The sequence below is a fragment of the Nipponia nippon genome, unplaced genomic scaffold, assembly GCF_047370975.1.
Source record: "Nipponia nippon isolate SJK-2023a ecotype South Korea unplaced genomic scaffold, ASM4737097v1 scaffold_38, whole genome shotgun sequence".
NCBI lineage: Eukaryota > Metazoa > Chordata > Aves > Pelecaniformes > Threskiornithidae > Nipponia > Nipponia nippon.
In genome coordinates, this window is record NW_028262356.1 from 2,312,692 (window position 1) to 2,326,598 (window position 13,907).

General features: G+C 74.7%; 1 protein-coding gene across 1 annotated transcript; it reads left to right on the forward strand.

Moving 5' to 3' along the window:
• LOC104021480 (uncharacterized) lies at window positions 1–13,298 on the forward strand. Its single transcript, XM_087773172.1, has 11 exons — window positions 1–56; window positions 871–924; window positions 1,464–1,577; window positions 2,846–2,913; window positions 3,452–3,609; window positions 4,611–4,709; window positions 5,260–5,342; window positions 6,765–6,933; window positions 7,540–7,742; window positions 10,024–10,352; window positions 12,451–13,298. The coding sequence occupies exons 2-11, from the start codon at window positions 871–873 to the stop codon at window positions 13,247–13,249; spliced, it is 2,076 nt and encodes a 691-aa protein (XP_087629298.1). The 5' UTR covers window positions 1–56; the 3' UTR covers window positions 13,250–13,298.
• The last annotated feature ends 609 nt before the right edge of the window (window positions 13,299–13,907 follow it).

Here is a 13,907-nt window from a genome sequence, read left to right on the forward strand (position 1 = left end):
ACACCGGTTGCTACCAACAAACGGCTCCGGCTCCGGCGGCGGCGGCGGCAGTGGAGGTACCGGGGGGGGGGGGGGCCGGGGGTCCCCGTGGGGCTGGGGGGTCCCTGGGGGTCCCTGGGGGGTCCCCGTGAGGCTGGGGGGTCCCTGGGGGGTCCCCGTGGGGCTGGGGGGCCCTGGGGGGTCCCTGGGGGTCCCCGTGAGGCTGGGGGGCCCTGGGGGGCCCCATGAGGCTGGGGGGTCCCTGGGGGTCCCCGTGGGGCTGGGGGGTCCCCGTGGGGCTGGGGGGGCCTGGGGGGTCCCCATGGGGCTGGGGGGTCCCCGTGGGGCTGGGGGGCCCTGGGGGTCCCCATGGGGCTGGGGGGTCCCTGGGGGTCCCTGTGGGGCTGGGGGGCCCCATGAGGCTGGGGGGTCCCTGGGGGTCCCCATGGGGCTGGGGGGGCCCTGTGGGGGTGGGGGGGGCCTGGGGGTCCCCATGGGGCTGGGGGTCCCCGTGGGGCTGGGGGGGCCTGGGGGGTCCCCATGGGGCTGGGGGTCCCTGTGGGGCTGGGGGGCCCTGGGGGGTCCCCGTGGGGCTGGGGGGGCCTGGGGGGTCCCCATGGGGCAGCCCTGTGGTAGGGGGTCCCGGATGCCTGGGTGCATGGGTGGGGGTCCTGCATCCATGGGTGGGGGTCCTGGACACTGGGGTCCCTGGGTGGGGGGGTCCCTGGTCCCTGGGTGGGGGTCCCGGTGCCTGGGTGGGGGTCCCAGGTCCATGGGTGGGGTCCCAGGTCCATGGGTGGGGTCCCAGGTCCCTGGGTGGGGGTCCCGGTGCCTGGGTGGGGGTCCCAGGTCCATGGGTGGGGGTCCCAGACACCCGGCTCCCCCCGGCAGATGGGGGACGCGGCCCAGCGCAGGGTGCAGGTGCTGGAGGATCAACTGCAGCGGGTGAGCCCCCGACAGAGGGGTCCCTGGGTGGGGGTCCCGGTGCCTGGGTGGGGGTCCTGGGTCCCTGGGTGGGGGGCCCTGGTCAATGGGGGGGGGTGCCGGGGCCATGGGTGGGGGTCCTGGGTCCCTGGGTGGGGGTCCCAGACCTCTGGGTCCCTGGGTGGGGGTCCCAGGTCCATGGGTGGGGGTCCCTGGTCCATGGGTGGGGGTCCTGGGTCCCTGGGTGGGGGTCCCAGGCCTCTGGGTCCCTGGGTGGGGGTCCCAGGTCCATGGGTGGGGGTCCCGGGTCCATGGGTGGGGGTCCCAGACCCCTGGGTCCCTGGGTGGGGGTCCCAGTCCCTGGGTGGGGGTCCCTGCATCCCTGGATGGGGGTCCCGGGTCAATGGGTGGGGGTCCCGGGTCCCTGGTGGGGGTCCCAGGTCCATCGGTGGGGGTCCCTGGCTCCCTGGTGGGGGTCCCGGGTCCCTGGTGGGGGTCCCAGCTCCTGGCGCCCGGGCGGGGGTCCGGGTGCCGGGTGCGGGCGGTGACGGTGGGCGCAGGCGGGGGCGGCGCTGGGGGGGCGCCTGGGGGGCGTCGCCCGCCTGCGGCTGGAGCTGGAGGGGCTGCGGGGGGAGCGGCGGCGGCTGCGGCAGCAACTGCGGCACCGGGCCCAGGTCAGCAGCACCCATGGGTGCCCCCGGACCCCTGGGACCCCTCTGGACCAATGGGTGCCCCCCCCAGACCCCTGGGTGCCCCCTTGGACTCCTGGGTCCTGCCCCAGACTTCTGGGTGCCCCCCCCCCAAAACCCTGGGATCCCCCAAGACCCATGGGTGCCCCCAGACCCCTGGGTGCCCCCCCCGGCCCCCTGGGTCCCCCCCCAGACTCCTGGGATCCCCTTGGACCTCTGGGTGCCCCCCCAGATCCCTGGGTGCCCCCCAGACCCATGGGTGCCCCCAGACCCCTGGGTGCCCCCCCGGCCCCCTGGGTTCCCCCCAGACCCCTGGGACCCCCCCCCCCGGACCCATGGGTGCCCCCTTGGACTCCTGTGTCCCCCCAGATCCCTGGGTGCCCCCCCAGACCCCTGGGATCCCCCCAGACCCCTGGGACCCCCCCCCGGACCCATGGGTGCCCCCTTGGACTCCTGGGTCCCCCCTCAGATCCCTGGGATCCCCCCAGATCCCTGGGACCCCCCCCCAAACCCCTGGGACCCCCTTGGACCCCCTGGGTGCCCCCCCCCCGATCCCTCAGTGCCCCCCCAGACCCCTGGGATCCCCCCAGATCCCTGGGTGCCCTGGGGGGGGGGGGGGGAGGGTGCTGGGGTGACACAAGTGGGACGGAGGAATCTGATTGGCTGGGAGGGAGATCCTGTGGTGACGCAGACGGGACGGAGGGAGGCGATTGGCTGGGAAGGGGATCTCACGGCAATGCCGTCTGATTGGTTGGGAGGGGGATCCCGTGGTGACGTGGGTGGGGCAGAAGGATCTGATTGGTTGGGACAGGGATCTCATTGCCGTGTGATCTGATTGGCTGGGAGGGAGATCCCGCAGCGACACGGGTGGGATGGAGGGAGCCGATTGGCTGGGAGGGGGATCCCGTGGCGATACGATCTGATTGGCTGGCAAAGGGATCCTGGGCTGACATGGGGGGGGGGACAGAAGGATCTGATTGGCTGGGAAGGAGATCTCATGGCAATGCGATCTGATTGGTTGGGAGGGGGAATCCTGTGGCCATGCAATCTGATTGGCTGGGAAGGGGATCTCATGGTGGTACGATCCGATTGGCTGGGAGGGGGATCCTGGGCTGACACGGGTGGGACGGAGAGCTCTGATTGGCTGGGAGGGAAATCCCCTGGCGACGGGAGCCGGGACGGAGGGATGTGATTGGCCGGGAGGGGGATCCCGCGATGACCCGGCTGTGACGGAGCTCTCTGATTGGCTGCAGGAGCTGGAGGAGACCCAGCGGGAGATCCAGGCCCTCCTGGAGCAGGCGGCCGCCGCCCAGAGCAACAGGCAGGGACCCCCCGAACCCCCGGGGACCCCCGAAACCCCCCGACCCCCCCCAGGGACCCCCCGAACCCCCCCGGGACCCCCTGAACCCCCCTGAGACCCCCGGGGACCCCCCCAACCCCCGGGTCCCCCAGTTTGTGATGGGTGGGGGTCCCCCAAATGCCTGGGTCCCCCCAGACCTGGGTCCCCCAGACCCCTGGGTCCCCCCGACCCCCAGGTCCCCCAGTTTGTGATGGGTGGGGGTCCCCCAAATGCCTGGGGCCCCCCCAGACCTGGGTCCCCCCGACCCCTGGGGCCCCCCCCCCACCCCCGGGTCCCCCAGTTTATGGTGGGTGGGGGTCCCCCACATGCCTGGGTCCCCCCCCAAAACCTGGGTCCCCCCAAAATCTGGGTACCCCCAGACCCCTGGGTCCCCCAGTTTATGGTGGGCGGGGGTCCCCCAAACCCCTGGGCCCCCCCCAAACCCCCGCCCCCCCCCAGTTTGTGGTGGGTGGGGGTCCCCCAGCTTCCCGGGTGCCCCCCGACGCCCCGTCCCCCGCAGGGCGCTGGCGCGGGCGCGAGGGGCGCAGCGGCGGGCGCTGGCGGCGGCGGCGGCGGCGCAGGAGGAGGCCGAAGCCCGGGAGCGAGGGCGACTGCGGGCGCAGCACCGGCGCCTGCGCCTCTTCATGGCCGCCAAGGAGCGAGCGCGGCCCCCCCCGGGTACCGGGGTGCCCCCCTGGGGGGGGGGGGGGGTCCTGGGTGCCCCCCTGGGTGCCCTCCTGGGGGGGGGTGGGGGTCCTGGGTGCCCCCTGGGTGCCCTCGGGGGGTGGGGGTGGGGGTCCTGGGTGCCCCCAGGCCCCTGGGTCCCCTCTTGGGGGGGTGGGGGGCCCTGGGTGCCCTCTTGGGGGGGTGGGGGGCCCTGGGTGCCACCCTGGGTGCCCTCCTGGGGTGGGTGGGGGGCCCTGGGTGCCCTCCTGGGGGGGGGGTCCTGGGTGCCCCCCTGGGTGCCCTCCTGGGGGGGGTCCTGGGTGCCCCCCTGGGTGCCCTCGGGGGGTGGGGGTGGGGGCCCTGGGTGCCCCCCAGGCCCCTGGGTCCCCTCTTGGGGGGGGTGGGGGGCCCTGGGTGCCCCCCTGGGTGCCCTCCTGGGGTGGGTGGGGGGCCCTGGGTGCCCTCTTGGGGGGGTGGGGGCCCTGGGTGCCCCCCTGGGTGCCCTCTTGGGGGGGGTGGGGGGGTCCTGGGTGCCCCCCTGGGTGCCCTCCTGGGGTGGGTGGGGGGCCCTGGGTGCCCCCCTGGGTGCCCTCCTGGGGGGGGCGGTCCTGGGTGCCCCCCTGGGTGCCCTCGGGGAGTGGGGGGGGTCCTGGGTGCCCCCAGGCCCCTGGGTCCCCTCTTGGGGTGGGTGGGGGGCCCTGGGTGCCCCCCTGGGTACCCTCGGGGGGGGGGGTCCTGGGGGCCCCCCCGGCCCCTGGGTCCCCTCTTGGGGGAGGGGGGGGGGCCTGGGGGCCCCCCTGGGTGCCCTCCGGGGGGGGGGGGGGGGGGTCCTGGGTGCCCCCCTGGGTCCCCCCTGGGGTGGGTGGGGGTCCCTGGGTGCATGGGTGCCCCCCTGGGGTGGGTGGGGGTCTCCCCATGTGCCTGGGTCCCCCCCTGGGGTGGGTGGGGGGTCCCTGGACCCCTGGCTGTGTGTCCCCCCCCCCGGACCTGGTTGATGGGTGCCCCCCCCCCAGCACGGACCCGCCGGGACGCCTGGGCCCCCCCAGAAGCCCCCAGAGACCCCCCCGAAGGGGGAGGGGAGCCCCCCGAGGAGGAGGAGGCCTGGACGGAGGGTGAGGGGGTGCTGGGGGTGCTGGGGGGGGGGTCCCAGGGTGCTGAGGGGTCCCGGGGGGGTTTGGGGGTTCCGGGAGGGGTTGGGGGTGCTGGGGGGGGGCTCAGGGTGGGTGTCAGGGTACTGGGGGTCCCAGGGTGGGTTTTGGGGTGCGGGAGGGTCCCAAGGGGGGGTCCCGGGGGGTTTCGGGGTGCAGGGGGGTCCCAGGGTGGGTTTCGGGGTGCGGGGGGGTCCCAAGGTGGGGTCCCAGCCCGTTTCGGGGTGCAGGGGGGTCCCAGGGGGGTTGGGGTTGCTGGGGGGGGCTCAGGGTGGGTGTCAGGGTAGTGGGGGGTCCCAGGGTGGGTTTTGGGGTGTGGGGGGGTCCCAAGGGGGGGTCCCAGGGTGGGTTTTGGGGTGGGGGGGTCCCAAGGGGGGTCCCAGGGTGGGTTTTGGGGTGCGGGGGGTCCCAAGGGGGGGTCCCAGCCCGTTTCGGGGTGCAGGGGGGGTCCCAGGGTGGGTTTTGGGGTGCGGGGGGGTCCCAAGGGGGGGTCCCAGCCCGTTTCGGGGTGCAGGCGAGGCCCAGACCTTCTCCCACTTCCTGCTGGTGACGGAGCAGCACCGGCAGCTGCAGCGGCTGCACCAGCGCCTGGAGCAGGTGGGGGCCCCCCAAAACCCCCAGGGACCCCCAAAACCCCCAGGGACCCCAATATCCCCCCCACAGTTCCCCAATCCCCCCCTGGGACCCCCCCCAGTACCCCCCAGGACCCTTAATACCCTCTCAAGGGCCCCCCAATACCCCCAGGGACCCCTGATACCCCCCAGGGCCCCCCAATAGCCCCCCAGTCCCCTCCAGGGGACCCCAACCCACCCCCCACAGCCCCCAATCGCCCCCACAGCCCCCCAGTACCCCCCAGGGCACCCCCAATATCCCCAGGGGACCCCCCAACCCCCTCAGGGGACCCCAATATCCCCCCCCCAATCCCCCCCAGAGCCCCCCAATAGCCCCCCAATACCCCCCAGCCCCCCAATATCCCCCCGAGCCCCCCAATAACCCCCCTGAGCCCCCCAATCCCCCCCAGCCCCCCAATATCCCCAGGGGACCCCAATGCCCCCCGAGCCCCCTGACCCCCCAATAGCCCCCCAATACCCCCCACAGCCCCCCAATAGCCCCGAGAGCCCCCCAAATCCCCCCAGGGGACCCCAACCCACGCCCCTGAGCCCCCCAATAGCCCCAGGGGACCCCGAGCCCCTCCCTGAGCCCCCAATCCCCCCAGGGGACCCCAACCCCCCCCGAGCCCCCCTGACCCCCCAATAGCCCCCAATACCCCCCACAGCCCCCCAATCCCCCCAGAGCCCCCCAATAGCCCCGAGAGCCCCCCAAATCCCCCCAGGGGACCCCAACCCACGCCCCTGAGCCCCCCAATAGCCCCAGGGGACCCCGAGCCCCTCCCTGAGCCCCCCAATACCCCCCACAGCCCCCCAATCCCCTCCCAGAGCCCCCCAATAGCCCCGAGAGCTCCCCCAAATCCCCCCAGGGGACCCCAACCCACGCCCCTGAGCCCCCCAATAGCCCCAGGGGACCCCGAGCCCCTCCCCGAGCCCCCCAATCCCCCCAGGGGACCCCAACCCCCCCCCCCGAGCCCCCTGACCCCCCCAATAGCCCCCCAATACCCCCACAGCCCCCCAATCCCCCCCAGAGCCCCCCAATAGCCCCGAGAGCCCCCCAAATCCCCCCAGGGGACCCCAACCCACGCCCCTGAGCCCCCAATAGCCCCAGGGGACCCCGAGCCCCTCCCTGAGCCCCCCAATCCCCCCCAGGGGACCCCAACCCCCCCCCCCGAGCCCCCCTGACCCCCCCAATAGCCCCCCAATACCCCCACAGCCCCCCAATCCCCTCCCAGAGCCCCCCAATAGCCCCGAGAGCTCCCCCAAATCCCCCCAGGGGACCCCAACCCACGCCCCTGAGCCCCCCAATCCCCCCCCAGGGGACCCCAATCCCCCCCCACAGCCCCCCAATATCCCCAGGGGACCCCAACCCTCCCCCCCCCCGACCCCCCCTGACCCCCCCCGTCCCCAGCTGCGGGCAGCGGTGGGGGCAGCGGAGGCGCCGGGGGATTTGGGGGGGCCCCCGGGGGCCCCCGACGTGGAGGCGCTGGAGGGGGCGCAGGCGGCGGCCGCCCGGGAGACGCGGGAGCTGCAGGATCGGGCCCAGCGCGGGAGGCGCCTCCTGGGGCTGCTGGGGGACGGTGCGGGGGGGCCCCGAGTTTGGGGGGGCCCCAGGTTTGGGGGGGGACCCAGGGGTTGGGGGGGACCCAGGTTTGGGGGGGGCCCCGGGGTTTGGGGAGACCCAGGGGTTGGGGGGGACCCAGGTTTGGGGGGACCCAGGTTTGGGGGGAGCCGGGTTTGGGGGGGGCCAGGGGGTTTGGGGGGTCCTCAGCATTTGGGGGTCCCCAAGGGCTTGGGGGGGACCCCAGGTTTGGGGGGACCCATGGGTTTGGGGGGGTCCAGGTTTGGGGGGTCCCCACGCTTTGGGGGGGACCCAGGGGTTTGGGGGGGACCCCGGGGGTTTGGGGGGAGCCAGGGGTTTGGGGGGACCCCAGTTTTTGGGGGGACCCAGGTTTGGGGGGGTCCCTGGTGCTTGGAGGGGACCCCGGGGTCTGGGGGGGACCCAGGGGTTTGGGGGGGACCCCGGGGTTCAGGGGGACCCAGGGGTTTGGGGGGGACCCCAGGTTTGGGGGGGACCCCGGGGGTTTGGGGGGGTCCCTGGTGCTTGGGGGGGGTACCCCGGGTTTGGGGGGACCCCAGTTTTGGGGGGACGCAGGCACAGGGGGGACCCAGTGCCCGGCCCGCAGGCGTGGCGGCGCTGCTGGCCCAGCTGGCCCACGGGCAAGATGCTGCCCCTGCCCTTGACCTTGACCTTGACCTTGACCTTGACCCTGACCTTGACCCCGACCTTGACCCCGACCCCGACCCCGACCCACTGCGGGCGCAGCTGCAGCGCCTGGAGGAGGGGGTCACCCGGCTGCTGCTGCTGAGCGGGGACCCCCCCGCCCAGGTGAGGGCGACTGGGGGCAACTGGGGGAACTGGGAGGTTCTGGGGAGGGGGAATTGGGGGCCTGGGGGGGAACTGGGGGGCTCTGAGGGGTAATTGGGGGAACGGGGGGGGGGGGAACTGGGAGGGAACTGGGGGACAATTGGGGGCCTGGGGGGGAACTGGGGGGCTCTGAGAGGTAATTGGGGGAACTGGGAGGGAACTGGGGGACAATTGGGGGCCCTGGAGGGGAACTGGGAGGGAACTGGGGGGGCCGGGGGGGGCAATTGGGAGGGAACTAGGGGGCAATTGGGGGCCCTGGAGGGGAACTGGGAGGGGACTGGGGGGTCGGGGGGGCAATTGGGGGCCCTGGGGGGGAACTGGGGGGGAATTGGGGGAACTGGGGGGAACTGGGAGGGAATGGGGGGAACTGGGAGGGAATTGGGGGGCAATTGGGGGCCCTGGGAGGAAACTGGGGGGGTCGGGGGGGGCAATTGAGGGCTTGGGGGGCAACTGGGGCCCTGGGGGGCAACTGGGGGGGGGGGGGAATTGGGGGCCCTGGAGGGGGAACTGGGAGGGAACTGGGGGAACTGGAGGGTTTGGGGGGGACACTGGGGGGGCAATTGGGGCAACTGGGGGAACTGGGGGTCCCTGGGGGCAATTGGGAGAACTGGGGGGAACTGGGGGAACTGGAGGGTTTGGGGGGGACACTGGGGGGGCAATTGGGGGAACTGGGAGCCCCCTGGGTCTGGGGGTCCCCCCTGCCCCCCCGCCCCCCCCCCCAGGGCCCAGCCGAGGCCGCGGCGGCTCCGCCCCGGGGGCGCCCCTCCCCCCGCGCCCCCCCAGCCCCAGGTGAGGCCCCCCGGACACCGGGGTCACCCCCGCCCCCACCCCCACCCCCCCCATGGGTGCCCCCCACCCACCCCACCCCCCCTGTGCCCCCAGGGAGGGGGAGGGGCAGGAGGAGGAGAGACCCCTGACCCGCGGCGAGCTGCGGGAGCGGGTGGTGCGAGAGGTGGGGGGGCCCGGAGGCCCGGGACCGGGGGGGGGGGGCACCTAGGTGCAGGGGGGGGGGTCCTGGGCCCATGGGTGGGGGTCTTGGATACCTGGGTCCATGGGTGGGGGTCCCCAGTCCATGGGTGGGGGTCCCGGGTCCATGGGTGGGGGTCTTGGATGCCTGGGTCCATGGGTGGGGGGTCCTGGGCACATGGGTGGGGGTCCCCAGTCCACGGGTGGGGGTCCCGGGTCCATGGGTGGGGGGTCCCCAGTCCATGGGTGGGGGTCTTGGGTGCCTGGGCCCATGGGTGGGGGTCCCGGGTCCATGGGTGGGGGTGCTGGATGCCTGGGGGCATGGGTGGGGGGTCCCCAGTCCATGGGTGGGGGTCCTGGGTCCATGGGTGGGGGTCTTGGATGCCTGGGTCCATGGGTGGGGGTCCCCAGTCCACGGGGGGGGGGCCTGGATGCCTGGGTCCCCCCCCTCACCCCCTTCCCCCCCCCCGCAGGTGCTGAGCCGCGAGGGCCCCCCCCCACCCCCCACCTCCCCTGGTTGGAGCTGGGGGGGCCCTGGGACCCCACGGAGCCTTGAGACCCCCCCCACCCCCACCCACGCGTGGGGGGGGGCCCCGGCTTCGGGGGGGGCACCCACGGGGGGGGGAGGGGCCCAGGCATCCGGACCCTGCCCCCCCCCCCCCCCGTGTCCGTTCCCCCCCCGTTGCCACGGAAACCAAATATTTGGGGCGGTCGCGGTCGCGTTGCCCCTGGCAACGGCCAAAACTTCCCAAAACAGCCCGAAACGGCCCAAAATGAGCGGGGGGAGGGGAGGGGGGCGCTGCCCTTTGGCACCGCCGCGGCCTGGGGGCACGCGTGGGCCCCCCCGTGTCCCCCCCATGGCCCCCCCGTGCCCCCCCCTCCCCCCCCCGACGCCACCCCTGTCCCCCCCTCTCCCCCCCCGTGTCCCTCGATGTCACCCGTGTCCCCTCCTGTGTCTCCCCATGTCCCACCCGTGTCCCCCTGTGCCCCCACGTGTCCCCCAATGTCCCCTCGATGTCACCCGTGTCCCCCCGCGTCCCCCCCCCGTCCCCCCGATGCCCCCCGTCCCCCCTCCTGTCCCCCAATGTCCCCCCCGTGTCCCCCCGTGTCCCACCCGTGTCCCCCCGTGTCCCCCCACGGCCCCACCCCAGGGGTCCCCCGTCCCCCCCACCCCGCTCCCGGGAATCCCCTGACGTCACCCCCAGGACCACTTCACGTCACGCCCACCCACCCCCCCGGCCACGCCCACTCCCCTATCCCGACCCCGCCTCGGCAGACACCGCCCGAAGAGACCCGAGTCGGGACCAGCCCGTCCGGAGACACCCGAACCCGTCCGGAACCACCCGAACCGGGAGGGACCCGAACCCCACCCGAAGGGACCCGAACCCGAAGGGACCCGAACCCGAAGAGACCCGAACCCGAAGAGACCCGAACCCCACCCGAAGGGACCCGAACCGGAAGGGACCCGAACCCGAAGAGACCCGAACCCGAAGAGACCCGAACCCACCCGAAGGGACCCGAACCCCACCCGAAGGGACCCGAACCCGGAGGAACCCAAACTTCGGAGAGACCCGAACCCTTCCGGAAAGACCCGAATCCACTCGTGTGAGTACCGGAACCCACCCGAGCCACTGGGGTCGGGGTGGGGGGCCGATGTGGGGGGTCCGGGGGACCCGGGGTGCCCCCCCCCCCTTTCTGGACCCCTGGGTCCCCCCCTCCCCCCCACAGGATGCAGCCAGCGCCCGGGTGGGGGCGGGGCGACCCCCCCCTCCCATCCTGGAGGGGGATGGGGTGGGGAAGGAGATTCTCCAGGGCCTTATATGGGCATAGCCCTGACCGCCCCCACCCCCCCCGCACCCCTGGGTGCCCCCCAGACCCCCGAGTGCCCCCCCAACCCAGGGGACCCCCCCAAACCCCTGGGACCCTCCCCGGACCCCTGGGACCCCCCGACCCCCTGGGTGCCCCCTGAGACCCCTGAGTGCCCCCCCCAACCCATGGGACCCCCTCCCCCCAAACCCCTGGGTGCCCCCCAGAAACCTGGGACCCCCCCAGACCCCTGAGTGCCCCCCCAACCCATGGGACCCCACCCAACCCCTGGGTGGCCCCTTGGACCCCTGGGTGCCCCCGGGACCCCGGAGTGCCCCCACCAACCCCTGGGACCCCCCCCGAGACCCCTGAGTGCCCCCCAGATCCCTGGGTGCCCCCCAAAACCCCTGGGACCCCCCGGACCCCTGGGTGCCCCCAGAACCCTGAGACCCCCCTTCCGACCCCTGGGTGCCCCCCCCAAACCCCTGGGACCCCCCAACCCCTGGGTGCCCCCCGGACCCCTGGGTGCCCCCTGAGACCCCCTGGGTGCCCCCCAGACCCCTGAGACCCCCCCTCCCGACCCCTGGGTGCCCCCGTCACACGCCTTGCACACGCGTGTTCCCCGCGTGCCACGCCCCTTTGCACGCCCGCCCCGCCCTCGCACCCCCACCCCGCCCTCGCACACCCATCCCCGCCCTCACACCCCCAGCCCCCCCTGCAGCCCCCCAATGCCCCAGCCCCCCGATCCCCCATCCCCCCATCCCCCCAAACCCTCCCCACCCCCCATCCCCCCCACCCCCTGACCCCCTCTCTCCCCACAGCCCCCCGATGCCCCATCCCCCCAGACCCCCCGATGCCCCATCCCCCCACCCCCCAACCCCCCTGACCCCCTCTCTCCCCGCAGCCCCCCAATGCCCCACACCCCCCCCCGCCCCCCCAACCCCCCCCACCCCCCTGACCCCCTCTGACCCCCTCTCTCCCCACAGCCCCCCGATGCCCCACCCCCCCGCCCCCCCAACCCCCCCCACCCCCCTGACCCCCTCTGACCCCCTCTCTCCCCGCAGCCCCCCGATGCCCCATCCCCCCACCCCCCCAACCCCCCTGACCCCCTCTCTCCCCACAGCCCCCTGATGCCCCATCCCCCCCATGCCCCCCCAATCCCCCCCACCCCCCACCCCCCTGACCCCCTCTCTCCCCGCAGCCCCCCGATGCCCCATCCCCCCTGCCCCCCAACCCCCCCCACCCCCCTGACCCCCCTGACCCCCTCTCTCCCCGCAGCCCCCTGATGCCCCATCCCCCCCAACCCCCCCACCCCCCAGCCCCCCTGACCCCCGACCCCCTCTCTCCCCGCAGCCCCCCAATGCCCCATCCCCCTGCCCCCCAACCCCCCCAACCCCCCCACCCCCTCTGACCCCCTCTCTCCCCGCAGCCCCCTGATGACCCATCCCCCCCCCTGCCCCCCAACCCCCCCACCCCCCCCCACCCCCTGACCCCCTCTCTCCCCGCAGCCCCCCAATGCCCCACCCCCTGACCCCCCAACACCCCCAACCCCCCCCACCCCCCTGACCCCCTCTCTCCCCGCAGCCCCCTGATGCCCCATCCCCCCCCTGCCCCCCCAACCCCCCCACCCCCCCACCCCCTGACCCCCCTCTCTCCCCGCAGCCCCCTGATGCCCCATCCCCCTGCCCCCCAATCCCCCCCCCCCCCCCCCCCCCCCCCCCCCTGACCCCCTCTCTCCCCGCAGCCCCCCAATGCCCCACCCCCCTGCCCCCCAACCCCCCCAACCCCCCCCACCCCCCTGACCCCCCTCTCTCCCCGCAGCCCCCGATGCCCCCCCGTGCCGCCTCCCCTCCCCGCTGCGCTGGGCCCAGGCCCTCAGCTGCTGCCTGGCCTTCAGCACGGCGGCGGCCGCCGGCCCCTGGCGAGCGGGCGAAGGCGACGGTTGCGTGGCCGCTTGGGCCCTGGCCTTCAGCATCACCCTCCTCCTCCTCGCCGCCGAAGCCTTCGGCCGCCTCCCCGCCCGCCGCGACCTCCCGCTCATCCACGCCGCCGCCGCCGCCATGGCTTGCCTCGCCGCCGCCGTCATTTGGGCCATGGGCCACTTGAGGGACGAGGGAGGGACGGCGCAACGACCCCGCGCTCTCCGCGCCACCGCCGCCGCCGGCTCCTGCTTGGCCGCTTTGGCTTACGCCGCCGAGGTGATCCGGGATCGAGCCAAACCCGGTCAAACCGCTCCTTACTTAGCCACGTCTTCGGGATTATTGAAAGTCACCGAAACCTTCCTCGCCCTCCTCCTCCTCGGTTTGGCGGCGGAACACGGCGCCGGAGCCGGGCCGGAGGCTTGGCGTTGGTGTTTAGGGATTTATTGCGTTTCTTTCGCCGTCGGGATATTGGTGATCGGGGGTTGTTTATGGGGTTGGGGTTGGTGCGGTTGGGCTCAGGATCCCGCCAGCACCAGGAGGGCGTTGGGGATTTACGCCGCCACGGGGGTGCTGGCGTACGCGGCCGCCGTCGTCCTTTGGCCCCTTTACGGATTTCGGGAAGAGATGGGGGGGCAAGCGCGCCGGCCGGCCGGCTGCGACGCCGCCTGCCCCTGGGATCGCCGGGTGCTGGTGGCGCTGCTCACCGCCCTCAATTTGGTGGCGTACGGCGTCGATTTGGGGCAGACGGGGAGGTTGGTGCTGCTCAGGGCCTGAGCGCGCAGGATCCGGCCATTAAAAGGGGGTGGGGGTGGTGGTGGGGGGGGGGGGGGGGGTTTGGGGGTGTGCCCTTACAGGATCGGGCCCCTGAGGGGGTCTGGGTCCCCCCCCGGGGCAGGATCAGGCCCTTAGGGGGGGTCCTGGACCCTCCCTGGGGCAGGATCGGGCCCTTACGGGGGTCATAGGCACCCCCCCAGGGCAGGATCGGGCCCCTGAGGGGGTCTGGGTCCCCCCCCGGGGCAGGATCAGGCCCTTATGGGGGTCTGGGTCCCCCCCCGGGGCAGGATCAGGCCCTTAGGGGGGTCCTGGACCCTCCCTGGGGCAGGATCGGGCCCCTGAGGGGGTCTGGGTCCCCCCCCGAGGCAGGATCAGGCCCTTAGGGGGGGTCCTGGACCCTCCCTGGGGCAGGATCGGGCCCTTACGGGCGTCATAGGCACCTCCCCAGGGCAGGATCGGGCCCTTAGGGGGGTCTGGGTCCCCCCCCCGGGGCAGGATCAGGCCCTTGGGGGGTCATGGACCCCGCCTGGGGCAGGATCGGGCCCTTATAGGGGTCCTGGACCCCCCCACCGGGGCAGGATCGGGCCCTTATGGGGGGGGGAACCGCCAAGGCCTTAAGGGGGGGTGGGGGCGCCTTAAAGGGGGGGGGCGCCTTAAA

Bases quoted from the DNA above. Each gene is read 5' to 3' on its own strand.
- LOC104021480 (XM_087773172.1), top strand. From the start codon at position 871: ATGGGGGACGCGGCCCAGCGCAGGGTGCAGGTGCTGGAGGATCAACTG. The intron at 3,610-4,610 runs GTACCGGGGTGC...CCCCCCCCCCAG, and splicing joins GCGAGCGCGGCCCCCCCCGG to CACGGACCCGCCGGGACGCC. The intron at 6,934-7,539 runs GTGCGGGGGGGC...CCCGGCCCGCAG, and splicing joins CCTGGGGCTGCTGGGGGACG to GCGTGGCGGCGCTGCTGGCC.